Genomic DNA, 21,570 nt, shown 5'->3' with positions numbered 1-21,570 from the left:
TCAGCTGCAGGCAAATTTGGGTGCGCATCGTAAGGACTTTGCAATGGGCCTTACCTGAGCGGCAAAGGGGTGCGTACAGTCCCTATGGCTGGTGGCTGCTCTTATATCACCCAGCGTGGGAGGGGACGTATGGACAGGACCACTGTATTATACGCGCTGCGCCGGCCCCAACGCAAGTGGTGTTCGTTAGCACCGTGTTAGCGACCGCGGCTCGACTCCTTGCTGCATGCAAGTAAGGGGCTGCGCTTCCAGCATGTGTCCCATGGGCAAAGCTTTCTCTTTTTCTTCTTCTTTTTTTCCTTTTCCTAGCTCATTTCACGGACGTAGAATTCAACATGCAGGCCTTGTCCCGTTCTCAACCTTTCTTGCTAAAATGTGGTGCCTACAGATCAAGTATGCGATGAATACAATGAAGATACGCTCTACATGCCAAATCTAACCTTTCTCCTTAAATATACACTTGCTGACTTGTGTTTACATAACCTTGAAAATGCGGGCGCTGAAATGCCCAATTCCTGCGATTCAAAACCATTCCAAGCCCGAATGGTCCCAAGCCTGACGCCTGGCTTCCCAGTTTGTTTTGTGTCGTACTCTGCTCTTAGGGTCAAAGTCTGTTCCCATGAAATTCAGCTGGAGGTTTTGCTGGTGACGCTAGTGGGAACAGAGTGAAGCTTGCCATGTATGTGCGATGTGTGAACTGTCCGAATAAAGCCACTTAAACGGGCTCATTTCTAGAGCCTGTTTTAAGACGGAGCCTTCTGAGAACCAAATCTTTCTCTTCGCGAGTGTCCTGTCTCGGGATGGAGCAAGCCGTTGCAACAGCTGTACGTTCAAACCCAAGGCTCGTGAGCTGACAGGCAGGTTGGAATTAATGTGAAATGTCTTGAATAGCAGCTCTTTTGGGAAAAATGCAGGTTTTCTTGGGCTTGGATCGTCAGCTAGCGCACTGGTGTAGTGCTGGGGATGCCAGGAGAGCCGGGCTGCCCTGTACCTGCAGAAGAGCTCATCCTTGTTGTTCAGCAAGGGCAGAAGTGAAATTCCTATTGCTGTGGATGACTTGGGAAATCGGGGGGAAACAGGAGACCCCTTTTGGGGTTAGAGAAGGGAAGAAAAAGTGGCGATAGGAATGGTAAGGCATAAGCCAGCAGGATGCTGAAGTGGCTGTAGTCTGACAGCGATGCTCTGATGTTGTTCGTGTACCATAATACAGGCTGCACTGTCGCGGTGCTCACCAGTGAACTAAAAGGTCAGTACAGGCTTATCGGTGGAAAAACTTGAAGGCAAAAAGGCTGGGTTTTTTTTTATAATTCTTCATTGAAGTTTAATCACTGGCTACTGATACTGAAAGATAAGAAAAGTAATTAAGATTCCCTCTAAAACTGTTATGTGATAATGGAGGAATTTGGTGTAGTCATAGCTACTTTTCAAAAACTAATCCTAATCGTTATGAGAATATTACAAATTACTTGGAATTGCATAAAAGCTTAAAATTGAATTTGTATACACACAGTTGAAAAACTTACCTAATACTGCACCGTTTATCCAATTTCCCAGCTATGGATTTTTTTTAAAACCATGTAGTATATAGGAGGTGTAAATTATACACAGGCAATGAGAAGATACATTTTCAGCTTCTTACAAAAAAAAAAAAAAAAAAGGACTGCAACCTTACATTTTTTTCACTTAAATGCAATTTTATACATTTATGTTGCTTTATATAAAGGAAATTGAATGTGAATGTTACCTTTTATGAATGCAACTTGCTCTTTTTTCATTACAAAAACTTTTGTTTGAAGTAATCAATAAACTTTGGTATGTTGTTCTGATTAATATATATTTGTTGTCTGCCTTGTCTCCTTGGACGCTCCCAGGCGATAGTTCCTAACGTGGGCTTTTACAAGTACGAGGGGGACCGTCGGCATTTCGCTGCGGGGTAGGTGATCCAGCAAGGCCATACTCAGTTCTCCGATGCGGAGTGGCATTTGCCTAAGGAAACACTGGTTGCTTCTTACATATTTTTCTTTTTCCAGCAAGTTATTAGCAATTCTGATGGTAACAGCTGCTGCATGGAACTAGCCTATGTGCTCTAAACCCATTTCCCTGAAAAATAATCTGTCAAATTAAGGAAGTCAGTCCTGTGAATTAAGTGAATAAATTGAGCTAACTTTGTAGAGGAGTTGAACTCGGAGCTTTAGCTGACATTTAGGAATTGGGTAAAAAAAAAAAAAAAAAAAAAAAAAAAATGCAGGTCCATGTGCCTGACTTCCATATGTGCATGGAGACTTTTTTCTTAATGCTGTGCATTGGTTCTGTGTGTTGTGGCTCCCTGTAATAAATAAGTATTTTTTTAGTTCAAAGACTAGAAGCACACAAATAAGGACTATTCTGTGGTTTGCAAAGTGCCTGGAGCTGGTGAAGTCCAGGCCAGATATTTGCATTGATGAAACTGTTAAAGTAAGACTCGGTGTTTGTATAATACACAAGAAAAATATATAGACTTAATTTTTCTTTTTTTAGGACATGGGTCTGATTCAAACTGAAATGTTTGTAATGAAAAACTGACAGTTTGAAAAATTCTGTTTTGGCTGCTTCGATTTCTTCAGCTCCCATCAGCCACCGGAGGACAGATGGCTGTGCTATTTAAAACAAACTATAACCTTTAAGAAGCAGCTTGTACTATTGGAAACCAGATACATGCATTGAGAATCTTAATAGCCTGAGTGAGTGATAGTGAAAATCATCTGAAGAGCTGGAAAGGGTTTTACTCTGAGCTGGCTACCCAGGCTGACAGGACAAAAGTAGTAAATGTAAGCGATGGGAGACAGCCCCGGGTCACGAGGTATTTCAGAAAACACCAAATTAGCATTTTAAACGCCCGTGTAACCCTTCGTATTAGAAAGGAGAAGCAATGTCATTTTGTAAGGTGATTTTTAACAAGGACAGCAATTATTTTAAAGGTCAGGCTGCTGGCATGTGAGGGCTCTTGGCTGGCGGAGGGGCCACGGTGTCCCCGTCCCTCCTTGTTCCCCTGCGGCCGTCGCAGGAGGAGATGCGTCCGCAGCGTCCTCGCTGCTGGGCTTGGGGTTGGCTTCTTAAATCTTCACACGTCTGGGGATAACCTGCTAAGCTGGAAAATATGCTGTGGCCTGGAGAAAGGGCGTGTGTGCACCTGCGTGCGCGTTCCCTTCCAAAACCAGGGGTTGCAACAATAAATAAGGCGGGTCTGACTGACGCAGAGAAAAAGCGAGAGTGGGAGAGCGGAGTGGAATCCTTTCTCGTTTTCACATTGACATAGCAGGTGACATAAACTCCTGGTCTTGATGAAATCAGCGCAGGCTTAACTGGCTTCAGCGCGGCCAGGATTTCTGCCGGGCTGTGAAGGCTCTGCTCCTCCCGGACCAGCCTGGAAAGAGCCTGTGCCGGACGGTACCCTGGGATCGGGGGTGATGCTGCCTCGTGCATGGGAAATCCTAAAATCCCTGTTTACGAAAAGCAACCAGAGCTTAATTACTCTTCTGCACAAGCACTTTGATGTCGCTATGCTTATTCCAGAGGTGAGCAATTCCCTTCGACATCAGTTTGACTCCAAACTATGTTTAGCCAGCTCTGTTTTTCCAGTTCCCGGCACCACCCTAAAAAAAATTAAAGCCCTTCTGTCCCATTTTGCCCGTTGGAGTTCGGACATGAAAGACCAAGCGGCTGCTCCCCATCGCGGCTGGGGCTCAGAGGCTAAGCAGGGGCCACGAAGCAGACGTGCAGGTGAGGAGAGGATCAGTGGCGGAATTGCCTGTAAAAGCTGATGGGGATAACGTGATGGAGCGGGGCAAAAGGTGTTTGCAGCAGCCTTCCAGGTGGTGTAGCAGGAAAAATGGGATTTGGGCCAGCCAGGGAAAAACACTGCAACAGTTGAGCCCTGGAGTGACGAGAGCAGGGCTGTATCGTGGAGAAATTATCTGGCACCCGCAGGACTGCGGGTGAGAGCTGGGACAGAGGGCTGAAATGAGGGTGACAATTATCCTATTTAACCAGAAACTTTTCCCCAGCAACTGTCAGATGGAGGGTGTTTCTGAAGGAGAGGCTGGGAGATGGGATGGGCTGAGCTGATGGTGGCAGATGGGCATTTATCAGGACCCTTTCAGAAGCCTCTGACCGAGCGGTATCTCCAGCGACGCGGTGGGGCTGGAGCAGCCGTAGCCGGACTCGCTGCTCAGCCCTTGCTTTCTGCACCGTCCCACAATGAAGTATGAAAGCAGCAGCTTCTGGAAGTTGCAGAAATGAAACCTATGTTTTCTCCAAATTATAATAAAAACATATGCTGGGGAGAAATAGCCGATATGATTATGCAGATCAGTCTCAAAAGGTGACTGCATCACTGTGAGGCCTCAGATGTCTGTGGCTGCCTAAAATGGAGCATTCCTGTCTGACTAAACAGGTATTTTTGAAGGGTGATTTCTAAAATCCAAATCATGGCACCAGTCCCAACAAAAACTTCTAGCCTTTATCTGGGAATGAAAAAAAAAAAAAAAAGAAAGAAAAGAGAGAGAAAAAGAAAGAAAAAAGAAAAAAGGGAAAAAAAGAAAAAAGGGAAAAAAAGAAAAAAGGGGAAAAAAAGAAAAAAGGGAAAAAAAGAAAAAAGAAAGAGGAGGCTTTTGAATTTGAAGTGTTTTTTTTCCAGCCTCTGATCTGGAATTATTGAAATTAGTAGGAATTCTCCTTACACCTCCCTAAGATTTAAGGGTAAGGAATTGCACCCACATGAAATAAAACTCTGCAAGCAGAGGTGCTGCAGGTGCCGGCAGGATCTTCCCCAGCTCCCTGAAAGGGCTCTTTCCCTTCCAGGCAGATGTGTATGTGCCACTCGGAGCGCTGAACACTGTTATGGGCCCTGGGTGGGAAATCCCTGAAAAAGAAATACCGGTGTTTCTGGCTGTCATTGTTTCCTTTTTATCCATCTCCTTGTTCCCTCTATCTCAGCTTATCGTTCCTTGGGCGGGAGAGAGGAGCACTCGTCTCTGGAGGAGACAGACGTGCCCAGCAGCTCCTGCCAGTGTAAAACAGGAGCAGCTGGACGGTGCCTCTGCTGAACGCGTTGCTGGAATAGCTGGGCATCGTGACGTGCCCGAAAGGAGGGGCTGTAAGCAGCCAGGCTCCAAAACAAGAATCTTTGTGGCCGTGCAGGCTTGTAAGGGAACAATGGTAAGGAAAAGCTGGGACCGATTATCCTGCAGTTTGAGCAACCGCAGCTTTTCTGTGCTGAGAGCTGGCTGATGTTGTCCTGCGCCAGCTGAACTGGCTGGAGGAGGTGCAGCCTTGGGATGTGCGGGATTCCTGCCGGCACCCGCCGCCGTGGTCCAGCCTAGCCCACCTGGGGCTCGGGTAGGCTGCAGTGGCTGCCAAGACCTCATCCAGATCCGGTCTTAATCATTTTTTGTCTTCTGTTCAGAGAGCATGAGGTGGATTGATTGCCAAACCTTAGGGATAACGTAGCTCTATCTTCTACTGGCTCGCTTTATTCTTCCCGAAGCCGGTGTTATAGTGGGTATGTATCGCTCAGTGGTGGCAAGTCCCGGTTACAGCAGAGCATCCTCTGTGCAGCAGTAGAACAAAAAAGAGACTTTCAGCACTTGGATGGGCCTCACTTCTGCATGAGCTGTTGCAGTTCAGGGAAAATAGCATTCCTGCCAAAAGAATACAGAAGGGATGCAGCATGGCTGTCTTTCCATGCTTGTAGCCTTGCATATGGCTATTTCATAACCGCAGTTTACCGCTGTGCACCTGAGCTGGCTTTTTTGATGAGTAACTGCACATGAGCTCTCCCTGTCCCACAGGACGTGCTTTACGACCAGTCAGAAAATCGTGTATTCAAACTGCTACATTACGAGGATCTGCTGTGTTACGAATGAGGAGCACTGATTGAACGGGTAGTTTTTCCTTGAAAAATTCTGTGTCAGTGTAAGAAGGGACACGGTCTGCCAAAAGATGATGTTTTTCATACTACCACTGTTAGACCATGGGTCCTAAATTAATAGCCCTGGCTGCTGAAGTGTTGGAAAAAGGCTGCTATTATTATAGTAAGGAGCGTAATTAAAAGGTTGTTTTGGAAGAACAGGAACATCCACTTCTCCGTGCTGCCTTCCCGGGCAGCTCAGGCTCCTGCGGAGAATGAGCTGGCATCGTTTGAACCCCAGCATCGGGGAAACTGAGGCGGATGGGTCAGGCCGGTGGTGCGCTCAGAGCTCTGGCCGGCTTTGGCTATAGCATGGCTTAAAGTCGTTCTTATATATTGTTCAAGGAATTTGCTAGAATGCTGCTTGCAGAGGATGAAAACATTTTTTTTTTTTTTTTTTCCTTTCCCTTGGAGAAGTGCTATAGGCACTGAGGCAGGGAGCGGCTCCGGCTGCAGCGGCGTGTGCCGGGGGACACTGGAGAGTAGCAGCGAATTTTAAGGGGAAAAAAAAAAAAGGGGGGGGGGGTTAGGAGAAGCAAGGGGGGGAGAGGGGGTGGAAAGGCCAGCGCGGAGGGCGCGGGGGGAGGCGGTGCGGGGGGCGGGCGGGGGGCGGGCGGAGGCGGCTGCGGCGGCCGCCCCCCGCTTCCCCCGGCCCCGCCCGGGCGGCCGCGGCGGCGGAGCGCTGCCGGCGGCGGAGCGCTGCCGGGGGGCATGGCCCTGGCCCCGGCCCCCGCCCCGGCCCCGGCCCCGGCCCCGGCGCCGGCCGGTCCCCCGCCGGGGGGCACCTCGGCGGGGGAGATGGAGCGCTACTACCGCCTGCTGCGGGCCGCCGCGCTGCTGGAGGCCGCCGCCGCCGGTGAGTGCCGGGGGCTGCCGGAGCCGGGGGGCCGGGCCGGGTGTCGCGGGGGGCCGGGGGGGGGTGGTGGCGAAGGGCTGTGCCCGGGCATCCCGCTCCCTTCTCCTCCGCTGAAGGAGCCGGGCTCCCGGCTTCGCCTCCTCCGCCCGGGCGGTGCCCGCGGGGCGCGGGGTCCCCCCGGTGCCCGGCCGAGGCGCGGGGCCGAGCCCGCTGCCCGCGGGGTGCGGGGTGCGGGGTGCGGGGTGCGGGGCGGGGGCATCGCCGTGCTCCCTCCGGCCGCCTCGCACCCCCGGCGGCGCTCGCTGCGCGGGGGTCGTCGGGGTCTCTGGGTGCTGTTTGCTGTGGCGGATCGCATCGCCGGGGCGGAGCGGCCTCGGTTTTTCAGGAGAAGCTGTTTCGTTGTGCCGCTGACATGGCCTTTGTACCGGTGGAATGAGTCGCTCAAAGTGCATTTGGGAGAAAGGAGATGGGTTTCGGTGAGCAGAAAGCTGTTCGCCAGCGCTAGCCCCCCTCTCGGATTCCCCGTGGCCAAAACTGAAGAAGTCTTCCCTGGGAAGTTGCATCTTAGCCTGATGACTGATGTGCCCTTCCCCAGTTTCTGAAGTGGAAGAGCAGTGGAGGGGTGTAAAGCGTGTGCCTCTGTTAGGCAACCCCTCTTCCCTCCCGCGTTCCTTGGTCTTTAAACACCGCTGAAACCCGGGCTGCGCTGGGGAGCGCGGAGTTGCGATGGTGTTGCTGTGGTTAGACGGCCGCACACCCTTAATGTGAGAAGCGAACGCAGTCTGGTCCCCTACCCTCAGGCTCTGAGCTGCTCTTCTGCTTCAGCTGTGTTTCCTTTGGTGGACAGCGATCTGCTCAAAAACTCTTTGGAGCCCTGGCTTTATTGTTATTTTGTTTTCTTGTGGGGAGAACAGGGTTTTGTTTCTTTTTTTTTTTTTTTTTTTTTTTGTGCAGAGAGGTCTTTCATAATCCGGGAAAGGTAGTGGCATCTTGGGTGACTCCATCCTCGCCGGAGGATGCATGTGTTGTCAGGAGGCAAAGGCGCTCGTCGTTCCTCACTCGTTCACGGCTGGTGGTGCGCTTGGAGCCGTGCCAGGCACAAGAAAGGCACACTGACCCAGAAAAAGCTTCCAGTCTAATTCCAGTTTCCTTGACCTCTTTGCAAAGCGCAATTTAGGGTGCGGGAGGAATTTATCGGGGCGGGGGGGGGGGGGGGTAAGTCAGAGGTGAGGACTTCACCGATGTGTCACCTGCCCCTCAAGAGATGCTGGTGTACACGCTCTTCTGGGATGGTGCCCACCACAACACCTCCTACTCTGCTGTGGGCTGTCCTGCCCGCCGTACCCGTGCTGAGCTGTTCATTTGCCCACAGCCTGCAAATAGGGTAGGAAAATGTAGGCAGAGGGGGATCACGGTCAGTTAGCAAAGGATGCTGCTTGAACGGATGCGATTAAGAAAAAAAAGTCTGATCCTCCTCGCGCTGGTGTCGGCGATGAAACACCCACGCTGCTCGAACAGGAGCCGGGTGACACAGGCACGGGGACGCAGATGGTGAATGTTTTCTATGAGCAGTGTAATGGAAACCGGGTGAAAGCGGGCAGCGGGCTCCTCGTGGGCATGAGCCCTGTCTTCTAACCAGCTCTCGGCAGATGACCTTTGTATGATGCTCGTACGAAATCAAAATATCTCCACAAAGGCACGCTTGTGCGGTTATAGCTTCAGGATCTGGACACGTGATTTGACATCTATGTAGATTCTTAAAATGAGTTATTGAAAAAGATACAAAGTTGAGTAAAGTTCCCCAAATCATGAGATTAAAAATAAATCAGAAGGTTTTTGTCCTCATCGCTCATTTCTGAGCATCCAGCCTGATCCGGGACTATGTTTTAACCATTTCCCTTCACGCTGGAAACTTGGTCATTTCTAGTAGAAGGTGACATTTCCCCCATGTCTGCCTTACAGTGAGGTACAAGCCCATATAAATCCCAAGCCTTTTACAGCAATTCTTGTCTTTAAAATGGCTTGGGCTTCCTCAGAGAGCTGCAGGAGTACAGGGCCAGCAGCTTCTGAAAGCTCTGTGCTGGTCCAGACCTCTTTGGGTGGACCACGGAGGAGTAGTAGTCTGGGAGCAGTCAGTAGTACGTGGGATGTGCTTCCTCTCCCTACATCACATTTGCTACAACTGCAGTTTAATGGTTTATCATTCATTTACCAGGACAAAAGTGCCGTGACAGCAGGGCTGTGTGGGAGGGAAGCAACTGCAGTGTAAAATATGGTGGGGGAAAGAAAGAGTCTTCCAAAGCGCTGTCTTTGCCACCGAACTGGAGGATGCTTGGAGACACAGAGCTTCTCTTGTGTGGAGATGGGCAGGTCAGAGCTCGGATATGGCCGCTGGTCGTGCTTGTGGTAGGAGCCTTTTGTTAAAGTTGGTTTTGGCAGGTAGGACTTGCAAGGAAATCCCGGAGCCACAAACCAAGCGAGTGCCCTCAACCTCATCCTGCAAACGGGCAACTTTGTGCTGACTGATGCCTGTCGCTGTGACGGTGGTCGTTTCGGCACGTGTGACGAGCGCAGCTCGGGTCCCACACTCTTCAACTTGTTCCACTGCCAAAGCCTCAATCATCCCATCTGACAGCTTCCCTAATGCCGTAAAATTGAAGGCCATTGCAAAATTGGGGGCAGAGGAATGGGAGCAATAGGAGCTGTGATGGAAGTGGCTGGGTGGGGCTGCCCTGTCTTCCGAACCCCTTTTCCTCCCGGGCGATGCTAGACTTGGTTTTAGAGCGGGGCTGAGTCAGGAGCTCCGGCTGACGGCAGCGCCCGGGGCAGGGTTGTTCCCTGGGAACCCCCACTGGCAGAGCTGCCGGCGCGGTGCAATTATCCATCTGCTGTTCCGTGGGTGTCTGTCCAAGGGCTGGGTGGTGTGAGACAGACAGCGAGCGCCAGCGATATCCTCCTCCCCTCACTTTCCATGCCACTGACCTTCTCCTGCCGCAGGAAAGCGGTTTGCTGGTTTTGGAGATGCGCTTTGGCTCAACGGGGGGATGCCAGAATTCAGCATTTCTATTTTCAATTCAGGAAAATAGTTTTTAGTTTCCCTCACTTTGCAGCAGAGTTTCCAGGTGATGCCATCATGGGAACCTGGCTGTACGATTTAGTTTCCTGGCTTATATAGGCTGTGAAAGCAAATAAATTGTTCCGGTGACTTCAGTGAACTTAATTCCAGGTTCCTAGGCAGGTAACGGGGCCCAAGGGTTTACTGCTGTTACATCTGCCAGGAGTTACTTTATGCAGAAAGCTGGAATTTGGCTTGGAAAAGGCAACGCTCGCATGGTATGGAATGACGTGAAAGTTATTGATGTGTGCGTGTTTTAATTCGGCTTTGGAAGGCTTTCGTGCTGAATGGGCTCTGTTTTGGAGGCTGACGGTGGCGGCTGGGAAGGTGCACGCGGGTGGCAGATGCTAAAGACGCAGAGCTGGCAAACGTGCCCCGGTGCTGGTGTGCAACCACCTGTAGACTCTTTCTTGAGTCTCCCGTAAGGGAGGAGTGACTGATATTGGGAATAGGAGAAAATTGAAGCTCCTCAGTATTAGAAATGCCAGAAACTAGATTTTCCTCAACTCCCACACTGAGTTTGAATCCACAAGGGTGGGTGTTGAGAAACTTTATTACATTTCTCGCAATAGACGGAAATTCATGTATAGTTGAGCTGGCTTTTATCTTTCCTGATTTTTGCTTAGTTCAGGGTGATATGAGAAGATAGTTTTTCTGATTGGACATGAACACATCAGAGCATCCAGTGTTTTCTTCCCTCGCATTAGCAGATTAGCCACAGCGATAAGAGATAACACATAAGCCTTCTTGCCATTTAGTTTACTTTTGGTTCGCCTTCTCTGAGCAAAACTTCCACAGTTTGCCAGCTGTTAAATCTCCATTGGAAGAGATTCTCCCCCCGCCCCCAAATTCCATGGTCCCCAGCACAGAGGGACACCCTGGACCCCTTAACCTCCCCTGAATCCTCCTCCTCGCTGGCAGCACGGCTCAGCCCCAGCTCCCAGGGACCCTTCTGCTCGCTCCAGCTCCCGAAATTGTATCAGAGGATGACTGTTCCCATGACCGTGGGATCCTTAGCTGGCTGCACCTTGTCTGGGATCCTTAGCTGGCTGCACCTCGTCCTCCCGGCAGTGGTCAGCAGGAAGGAGGTTTTGCCGGTTTTGCGTGTCAGTGAGCGACCGCAGCCGAGCCGTGCCGGTGCCCTGGGTGCTCCTGCTCTTTCGCAGCCGGCGTTTTCCCGCCGGCGTTGCTGGAGGGATGCCCGGGAGCGGGAGGCTCCTGTCCCAGGGCTCGCAGGCTTGGCCACGGGGCCTGATCCAGGGTGGCTCTGCGCACGCCTGGACGCGCTGCCATCCGATCCCTCTTCGGCCGTGCCATCAGCTCCTATTGTAAGGTGATGATTCAGCTGGTCCCGTGAGGACATTCCTCCCGTGAGGACATTCCTCTGTGGGACAGGCGCGCTGCCTGGATGATGGCCCGCAAGCCTGGACTGTGCTGAGTTAACATTTTCTCCCTATTTCTTATCTTTTTTTTCTTTCACAGCATTTTCTTTTGCATTTTCACTCTTATCCTCAGTGTATATAAATCTAAGCCTTTTGAAAAGGTCATTCAAGTTTTATAGAAGCTTCACTTTTTTTTTTTTTTTTTTCCTGTATGGTTTCTTAGCCGAGCATACTCCCAGGTTTGGGTGATGGGGATGTGTGTCTGCGCTGAAGCATCGCCGGCAGATAAGCCCCCCAAGGCCTCGGCGGAGAAGCACAGCCACTAGGTCAGAAGAGAGGACCATCTGGTGCCGTATCCTGCCTCCTACGCTGTGCCGGAGCAGGCGCTCGGGGAGAAGTAAAAGAAAGAGCTTGCAAACAGAGTGAGCCTTTCCTTAAAATATCCTCCCCAGTCTGACAAGGGATAATTTAAGGAGTCCTTGAACCTGGCATGGTGACCGACCCGTCACGCCTAGTGATGCACTAACCCTCCTGGGGCTTTCCACAGCCTTTTTGAATCCCTGGGTGTTTTTGATGTGTTTCTGCCTGATGTGATTGCCTCGGTTTCCCATCTGTGACATGAAACGATGCTTCTGGTGAAGTTTAAATCATGATTTTCGCTGGGGCGTGCTCACATGTGGACAGTTACTGCAGCCAGTCGGGCAGAGGGGTCTGCGTTCGTGCCCATGTGGCCGTGGAGGGTGGCGGCTGTACCAGGGAGCGGTGCCGGTGGCTGTGCTGCGCAGGGCACGGCTTTGCAGGCGCCGGATCCCTTTGAAACGATGGCGTGGCGGCTGCTGCTGTGCGTCCGTCCCGTCTGGCTCTGAAGGAGGCATTTCGCTGCTGACCCGCCTCCGCGGCGAGCTCTCCGAGGGCCACCCATGTCTGGCTGCCAGCATCACTGGGCTCCTGGCAGCTCCTGGGATGGCCCCACTGCCACCTGTAGCCTGGGGACCAGGGTGTGCTGCCAGCACCGAACCACCAGCTCCCTCTAAATACAGCCTGTGCATCCATGGCTCCCACCATATTCCTGGGGTGCAGCTCTTCCCATGGCTCTGCCATCCCTTGTCCCCCATGTTGTGCTGATGCTCTTCCCAGGAAATGCCTGAGGTGGCAGCTCAGGCACCCTGTAGAAGTGGGTTTTGCAAGAGCCTCTGCCAAGTCGAGGATTTACCGAGAGATTCGCGTGTGGCAGGTGGAGGTTTGCCATCAGGCTATTGACAGAACCAGCTGAGGAGCCCCATCATCTTCCTCAGGATCAGTACATCACATCCTCCAGAAAAGTAGGCACTTGTAAACCTAATCTAATTGCTAATCTTTCCCTCCAAATGAAAACCTGGTTTCGACTGGCTGTCGTTACAAAGCAGGTGCCTGCAGGCTGAGCCCGGGGCTCGGCGGGGTGCAGATGCTCTGCGCAGCCCCCGGCCGCAGCGAGGTGCGAGCTGTCCCCGCGGGCAGCGGGGGACAAAGGGGCTTGCAGCAGTCAAGTGTATTGAAGCTTTCTGCCGTAAATATTTTAACGAGTCTTTTGTGTTGCTCGCTTGGCACGGGGAATGGCTGCACCACCTGGAATTGCAAACTGTTGAATGTGCCAGGTTTTAGCGCAGCAGCAGAAATTGCTGTTCTTACACTGAGATGGCTAAAGGTGAATTTGCTCCGCGTGGCTCCCCTGGACAGCAGCAGTGCCTCATCTTTGCAACAGGTACCCCCGGTGACTGTGCTGGAACTACTTCCACAAGAGCATAGGTGTGTCAGGGCAGGATGCATGAGCAGCTGAACATGGTTTTGGTGGATACAAGGGCATGTGCAGCTCGGAGTTGCTGTTAGAAATGACTAATGATTACATATATAGCTTCTGCACCGTACCTGCGATCACTTGCAAATGCAGAAGAGGACCACAGCAGTTCTTTGCACGATCAAGTCTCTAAGTCTCTTCAGCAGCTGAACTTCTGGGGTGTGGAGAGAAGGAAATTTGTTTGATGCAGGCTATGCTTTACTGCAGGGAAAAGGTCCCCACATGTCTAAATCTGTGGCCAGGCTGTTACCTCAGCTATAAAGGTGTAACTGCAGCATAAGGCTGTTAACCCCCAGCTCTGGGTGACTTTGGTGGAACTGAGTAGAAATGTCTCTTATTAGCAGGCCCCTCTGCTTTTCTGCCCTATGAATCTTTAGAAGTCCTGGTTGGGACCTGCAACCACCTGTGAGCCAGCATGCTGCAAACTCACTTGTAGGGAAAAACGATCCCTTGGCCTCAGGTCCCCAGGGAGGAGGTCACCAAGTCCTGGCTGGTGGACTTCACGTCCAATCCTGAGATCTTCTGGGTTTTGGTGCATTCAGAAACCAGTCCTGTGGGTTGCGGAGACCTTTTCTTACCCAGCTGTCCTGGTTAGTCCAACGTCATCCAATGGTTAGTCCAGTGGGGTTTTTAACTCTCGCCCTTTGAGGCCAGCTCTCGCACAACTCGTACAGACGTGAACACCTACATCGGCCTGACGGATGGGGGCTGCAGGGGTCTTTTCTTCTCTTGTCGTCAGACGTGCTCATGGCCCTTTGCTAACATTGTGTCCTGCTGGCACTTGTGCCTGTTCCCGTTGGCAAATGAGGAACTGAAGCCGCGGGAGACACGATTTGCTCCTGGCTACCAAAGAGTTTAGTCTCAAAGCCAGGAAGCAGCCTCAGGACCTTGGCTGTCAGTCCTCTGCTCAGAGCAGGTCCTGTAAATAAGCTTTTGGTGAATACAGCAGGCCTCGTTGAGGAGCACAATGTCCTATTCTCTGCTACGCGTTCTCTAATGAACATGCCGTTCAGCACGGTATCTCCATCAGCATTGTGCCGCCTGGCCAGCCGCCAGCCCCCCCGGCTCCCGTTCCCATGAACGCTGTGTAAACACCTGCTCCGCGCGTACGCAGCGTCGGATCCTGTTCCCAGGCAGGTACGGAGCAAGGCGGAGATGCGGGAGGGTGGATCCGGTGATGTGGAAATCAGGATCTGACTCCAGGTATAAGCTTGTCAGGGAAGCCACAGCTTGGAGACTGCGCAGGTGGGGTGTGATCCTTGGGAAGATACTGGGTGAAGCGGTGCCCGGGCGGTAAGGGCAGCTGCCTGCGTGCCTCCGTGCTCCTGCCCTGCTCCTTCCCTGCAGCCAGGGACAGGCACTCTGTCACTCGGCACCGTGCTGTTGGACAGGCTTTGCGTGGACCTCATGCAAGCGTGCCGTTCACAGTAGGGCAGTTTGCAAACAGTATAAAACAATATTTTTTTTTTCTCTAATAAATCCCTCTGTCTTGCTTTCTGGACGTGGTGTGCTGATAGGGAGAGTGGCGATGTTTCTTGGCGATTCTGGATTGAATCCGGAGTCTTTTGAAATTGCTCCGTGAAAGCAGGGTGAGACTGAGCCGCTCACCGGCTAGGATGTGCACCGGGGCGAGGGAGGCTCGGGTTTCCTGCAGCAAGCTGTGCCCCGACTGCTGCTATGGGATGGATTTCTGTCATTCTTCCTGGAGGAGCTCGTCGGCTTTTGCAGATAACTAATTTTTAAGTGAAACTCTTTCCCTTATCCAAAGTGAGTGCCCCAAGCGATGGGCTGCAGGGTCCCTCCTTTTGAGTGTTTCGAGTGGGTATAGCAATGCGGACTGAGTTAGGGGGACAGATTGCAGGGTGGTGCGTTGGTCTTTCTCCTCAGATACAGGACGGTGTTTCTATTCTTTGCCCCAATGAATATTTAATTTTCAAAGCGGAGCAAATTCAGCCGGAGAAGCTGAAAGTGCTGCTCTCTGCATTGCACAGGGTTCATGGTTGGGGCACTCTGCTCTAAGGGATTTCTGTTCCCACTCCTGCGCAAAGCAGATGAGATGGGGATGGTTTAATCCCCACACCCAGCCTAGCTTGTGCTCCATCAGCTGTTCTGGGAGGCTCACACCGACGCTGGCCGTGGACAGGAGTGTCCGTGGCAGCCAGGAGAAACCCGGCTCATTGAAGCTCCTTGAGCACCGGACCTTCCTGCAAACACCTGTGGTTTACGTAGGTCTGCGTTACGGGTGTCGTTAGTCTCAAAGGAACTTTTGGAGGCAGGTGGGCCTTCCTGTGGTGGGACAACCTGAGACAGACGCTGGCTGATGACCCCGGTTAGCCCAGAAAGTCACCGAGGGAAGTGGAAATAGGTTACAAATGTGGTGATTTGCAGGCTCCCTTGACACTGCTTCATTGGATGTAGATGTCCAAATGGACAAGCAGCTGAGAACAAGCAGATCATGGAGAAGCTCAATGTGATCCTTTACCCTTTTCATTTGATTTACTTCAGTTTTGTTTCCTAGACGACAGCAGCAACCCTCACATGAAAAGCTGCTATTCTTCATTCACAACAAAGCCATCTCCAAATGGATTTTATAGTTGCAAACAATATTCAGTCAGTGTTGTGAAGTGTAAGGTGCTCTTACATCAGCTTGGCAGATGCATTACACAGCTGCTGTCTGCAGATGCTGTGGACCTGTGAAGTTTGGAAAATAAAAGAAAACAAAACAATAGTTACCAAAGAGCAAAGCACTTCAGAGTTTAACTGAGTTTTATGAGAGAAATTTGGACTCAGACTGTAGCTGTCCCCTCTCTGAATGTCACTGCAGACCTCCACCATATGTGAAACTCCCGCTGTGCTTGAATCGCCTTGAAAGGGAAGATCTCTAATGATGAGCATCCTTACAACTGCAGTCTGTGCAATGGCCTTGAGATATGGTCCTGTGGAGAGGACCCAGCAAAATGTTCTGGACTGTGTAAACCAAATGATGGGGACAGGACAGATTCACCAGGGTTTCCTGCTGAGCCACATTAGTTTTTCTTGGAAGGGTAGGGAGCCCTGTATTTCCCTTTTGTCTTTTCCCTGCTTGGCTTCACTCATCCTCCGAAACTCTGTGTCATGGCAACGATCTTCTCTGTAGAGGAGTCTGTGAATGTAAAAATTGCAGCAGCATTTTACAAATATCCAGCTCAGAGCCTATATAAAAAATGTTACTAAGCTGTTATGACAATTTGTCATCCAGATGCTGCTTGGTTTTAGTAAGACCCTAAAGCCTGAGGTCATACCAACTGTGCGGGGATAGCGGCGTTTGTAAAGTGCTCTGGGATGCTGTAACGCAGGGGGCTCAGGCTTGATTTTGTAACAGCAGCTCTAGTCTATAGTAGCTGATGATCACAAAGCCTCTTTTTAAGAGAAATGAGTGGACTTGCATGAAACCTTGGCTTCCTCTGCCTTGTGCCAAGCGAGATGCGCAGGCTGGCTGTGCTGTTCCTAGCCAGTGCTGGGCAGTACCCTGGGGCCTTTTCCTGTACTGTCCCAAGAGTGTCCTTCAAATAAGAAATACTCAATTTGCTGATGAACACTGACTGAAGCCTTGTTTGAGAGGCGGATATCTTTGGTGCCCCACTGCCTTTCACTGCTCTTTTTCCAGAGATTAGTATTTGAGGACAGAGGTCATGCTTCTGTACAGGGTTTATAGTAACATCCAACCGATGTGCCGCAGGCACAGCAACACGCTTGCAAATTCGATGCCAGCACTTGATTTTTTCCCTAACATTTGCCCAGGAGGTTGAGTTCGATGGCCAACGCAGAGCGAGTGATGAGTTGGCCAAGGAGCGGCTCTCATGGCATCACAATCAGCCTGTTGTTGTGCCTTGACCTTACCAAAGGGCAGCCGTCCTGCTCCTCCGTCGCTTGTTGGATTCTCCTACCCTGCAGGAGATGGGGAGGGTTTGTAAGGGAAATGCTCCCCGAGCCTTCACTGCCTGAAGTAAACTACTCCTGCCTAGTTTTTCCTCAAATGAGTTATTTTGGGTGCTCAAATTGGGACTGCTCGGAAGGGCCTGACTTTCTGAAGGTGCTGAGTGCCCTCTTCCAAAAATGTTGTCGCTTGAGAAGCAAGAAACTCAAGGCCATAAGGGTGCTGTAGGAATCTGTGCCTCCACTTCTGTGCCGAAGTCAAGGATGAAACTTTCCATGGAATAAAATGTTGGGGGGCAAGGTCCTCGCTGGAAACCATGACTCCCAAAGCAGGTCACGCCTCAGGTTGTTCCCGAGCGTGGTGGGAACGCCCATCCTATGGTGCTTTGCACCTCAAACCCAAAAATGCCAGGTCCACCTGCTGGCATGGCCCTGATGGTACTTGCTTAGCTGGCGGGCTGTGCAGGACGGGGGTCGCCTGCACCTGCATTTGGGGAGGGCACGGCACAGCGGGTCCTACTGCAGCCCCCCAGCACAAGTAGGATTAAAACATCAGCTGTTTTTTGCAGTTTCCATAATGGTCATTGGGAAATTGCAGCTAAGAGAGATGTGAGGGAATAAGCACCAGACTCGGGGGTTAAAGCATGCATTTTTGAGATGATATTTCTTTCCTGGAAAGCAAAGTTTGAAAATCTGTGTGGAAAAATGCTACTTTTTTCCCAGCTGTGGTGGTCTCCAGCTTAGTTTAAGCTGCAAGTTGTTAGGTTGTTCTCAGTGAGAAAATGTCTTGTGAAACTTTTTAATTAGGTGTTTTTTTTGTTTGTTTGTTTTTTTTTTAAACCATGCAAAGGTTAACCCCCTTTTCCTAGCCTTTTCTTGGACAGTTATCAATAAACCAGCATTGCCCTCCCATATCACTGCAGAACCGGAAACAAAAGCTGCATTTACCGTAAACCTGTAACTGTGCTTTTACTGTTGAGCACGTGGGTCACACGTGGGCGTTACAGCGCAGGGCAGAACTTTGCCTGCCTTGCCAGTGGCTGCATCTCTGGGGAAGGCGGTCGGCAGGGGTAGGCGAGGTGAGCGGGCTTTGGGGACAGGCTTCACCCCGACTGCGAATGCAGCCAAGCTGCCGAACAGCCCCGCACCTTTCTGAGGCGAATATGTGCGCACCGCCGTGGGCTTTTATCTTGTATTTTCAAAGACCCGCATGTTTCATATCATCATCTTCATGTGCTGGAGCTTATTAAGTTATTAAATGTGATTTTTATCAGTATGAAATTATTGACTTGGAAAAAGTATCAACTAATAGAGAAGAAATCTATTGCTACTTCTTGTCCTCAAGTTAGGTGAAGCAGTTGAATGAGAGAGAAATATTTGAAATATCTTTGCAAAACAAACTTCTTTCTTACCGAGACCAATTCTGGGGCCTGTTAAAATCAAGAATGTTTCTGTAGATGCCAGTGGGGCTGAGACTTGATCCTTAACAAACAAAAATAACATTTTTATCTACAAGAGGAAAAAATTGGCAGCACGTGCGTGGAAGAGCAGAGAGCAGCCCGCGGCCGGCGGGGACTGCAGGAGGCAGAGTACCCCCACCTCGTGCACCTCTGGGCTGCTGTGCTGCAGCTCCGTGCAGCCGATTAAAGGCCTGAAAAATCCTTAGATAAAGTAGAAATGACCCAGAAAGCTTTTGGAAAAAGTGCAATAGAATAAATATTGATTACGCTGGAGTGTGCTGAAGTATGCAGCCTATGTGATTTAAAACAGCCAAAAGATTACTCCCTGGGACCAACTCTGTAGAATAATCAGTGTTTAAAATGTAATTATTGGAAAGCACAAGGACTTTAATCTGGATAGATGTGCTTTAAAGCATTTATTTGCAGGAACAAGGATGTTTAATTTATAGATAATCCAGAAAAATGTCTGCCGGCCATAAGCTCCTCTTGTGTTTATTGAGTCTGGTTTTTGTTTCCTTCTCCCAGTGAAAGGTAAAATCATGTATATTGTTCCGATGTGCTTCATTGCCACTGAAATGGTCAGTATGCTAAATATGGTATTAAAACAGCCTCTCCCATTATTTAATTAAAATGAAATCTAATAACTGAATGTATGAACAACAGCCTTTCCAGTGCATGTGGCCCCATGCCAGATGAAAACATGATTTCAGAAGCTTATCTGGTCAAAATTAAAGACTATAACAAGTCTGAAAACCCAACCTTGTTCCCAGTGCGGCAGCCTTGGACGCAGCTGCTCCCAGCAGAAACCTCAGCCCATTGTATTACCAAGGCTAGGAGGCACTGGGAGAGTTTGCAAAATGGGGGAGTAAATTTAGTAACTCCAAAATACAAATATTAACATTGGATCTACCTTGTTGAGTGAAGAGCACTCAAGCTCCCAGGCAGTTCTTCCTGAGTACATTCGATAGAATACATTTGCTACTGAATTATGGCATTTGCCTTGTTAGAGTCATTAGAAACATTGGTTTCTAGGAGAACTATGTATCCTTTGTTACCATATCTCATATATAATTTAAGGAAGCTGCACTTGGTTCGAGTCCCGCCTTTGGGTTAACGCATTGATAAATATGTTTGCTTTGGATTTTTCCTTCCTTTTTGATTGCTGGTTTTGCTTTTTTCCAGAAACTGCAATACCCATCTGTGCAAAGGACATCGGTGATGATCTGATGAAAGAGTTTGCTTTTCTTTCTGGTGAGTATGGTGAGCTGCTCCAGTGTCTCTCTCTCTCTGCGGTAATTAAATACTCCAGACGAATTTCCATGGTATTTGGCAAACTGATACTCCACACAGGATATTATCCATCAGGTAGTCTCCAGTGCCACTAGAAATGTTGTTAATAAAACATTGAGGCAGTTTGAAAGAGCATATTAGGTTTCTGTCTCAAGCCATACTGTAAAATATTCTTACCTTCAAACACTCAACACATTAACAAGCGTTCTGCTTTGACATGTATTTCTATAGGTTCCAGACCACTGTGCAGATTTGTCCTCGTATTTCTGACTTCTTTTGCTGTCCTGTGTAAAGTATGCTCAGTAATAAAGGAAATATCTGGTACCTAATACGTTTTTTTCTACCACCTGTGTGTGTTGGGCTTGAAATCTGAGGCAGGATTTGGCCTGATTTTGCTATTCGGGTGATGTAAAAAAACCTCTATAACGATGGCAGCATGTTTTCTGACCTGACTGGTGGACCTGGGCTTTGCTGCTGGCCCTCCTCGAAAGCACGCCCAGGAAGCATCCTCGCCTTTATTCCAGGTGGCCGAGGGAAAGACAAGGCTTGGATTATCACCCTCCCCGACAACGCTCGCTTCAACGAGGTGCCCGAGGAGATCGTGTCTAAAGTCTTAACATACCTAACGTCAGTCCCGAGGTATGTGGCTCCCTTCTACTCTTGCCTGTGATGGCAGAGGTGTCGGTCCTGCCTGAGTCAGGCAGGGGATCTTCAGGGTGAGGGACATCTTCAGCTCTCAGAGCAAGTAGGAGGGAGAAGCCAAACCCTTATGGTGTCCAGGCGTGGTATTTAATGTGCCAGTAACTGCAGAGTAAAAAGTGGACATCATCCCTATGACTTGTCTGTTGTGTATCATAAATTTAGTTTATTAAGTTTCTAATTAGCAGCAAGCTTTCCTTAAGCTTTGACATGTGTCACCGCTTAAATATGCCATGCCACTGCAGAATAATATTGTGACATGTACAAATAGAGAGTCATTACTGTGGAAAAAGAGAAATGTAACCCGAGGAAGAGACTAATTACAGGAACAAACTGTTTGGGGTCCCCATTACCCGCGATGGCTCAGCAGCATGCCGCAGCTCCCATTACCCGCCTGTGTCTCGAGGTTAAGTGGCTGGCAGTCTGCCTGTGCCACATGCAGGGCTGTGTACCTAGATTAATGGCCCTCCTATTTCTTGCTGCTGAGCCTGGTGACTCAGTTACCTGGAATGCTTAATTTCATTGAATAATGCCTGATTTGGCAAATTTCTTCCTGCAGGGAGAGCAGGTTGACAGCAGCTAGGTGGGAGCTTTCCATCAGCAGCTGCCTTGGAAGAAGTACCGTGTGTTTAGCCACCTCTGCAGGAAAAAAAAGGGCCTCTGGTTCCTCTGTCCTCTTTTTGGATGGACTCTGAAGTTTTGTGGGCTCCTGGCCCACAGAGCAGCGTCCCAGCATGGACAGGAGCGGGCCACGGTGTGTGCCGGCCAGAGGGGTTTCTCCTTGCTGTGGGCTGCCCGTATCTGTGCAGCTGTGCTTCCCAGCTCTGCCCGGTTTCTCCAGGGCTTCTTATTTCATATGACTGTGAACACCCTGGCATTAGCGTGATGAGCAATCTTGCTGTCCCTGTAATAGGTCAAACTCAATCAAGGAACTAATGAGAGCTGCAAGCTTGCTGGTGATTCAAACACGTTCAGCATGTTATTAGTAAAACCACTTTAATCATGCTTCACTGCTCCTCCTACCACCATAACAACCTGCCTCAATACCTGACCGTCTTAAAAACATGTGCTT

At 50.0% G+C, this 21,570-nt stretch overlaps 1 protein-coding gene across 1 annotated transcript in view; it reads left to right on the top strand.

Moving 5' to 3' along the window:
* The first annotated feature begins 6,703 nt into the window (after window positions 1-6,703).
* MCF2 (MCF.2 cell line derived transforming sequence) overlaps window positions 6,704-21,570 on the top strand; it is a 58,591-nt gene continuing 43,724 nt past the window's right edge. The window contains exons 1-3 of the mRNA XM_075720382.1: window positions 6,704-6,803; window positions 19,692-19,760; window positions 20,324-20,438. Coding sequence (XP_075576497.1) covers window positions 6,746-6,803; window positions 19,692-19,760; window positions 20,324-20,438 — 242 coding nt within the window. The 5' untranslated portion in view covers window positions 6,704-6,745. The remainder of the gene's footprint in view (window positions 6,804-19,691; window positions 19,761-20,323; window positions 20,439-21,570) is intronic.

Source organism: Pelecanus crispus, chromosome 13 (assembly GCF_030463565.1).
Source record: "Pelecanus crispus isolate bPelCri1 chromosome 13, bPelCri1.pri, whole genome shotgun sequence".
In the NCBI taxonomy this organism is placed as follows: Eukaryota; Metazoa; Chordata; class Aves; order Pelecaniformes; family Pelecanidae; genus Pelecanus; species Pelecanus crispus.
Note: the sequence above shows the minus strand (reverse complement) of the source record. Positions and strands in the feature narration are given on the sequence as shown.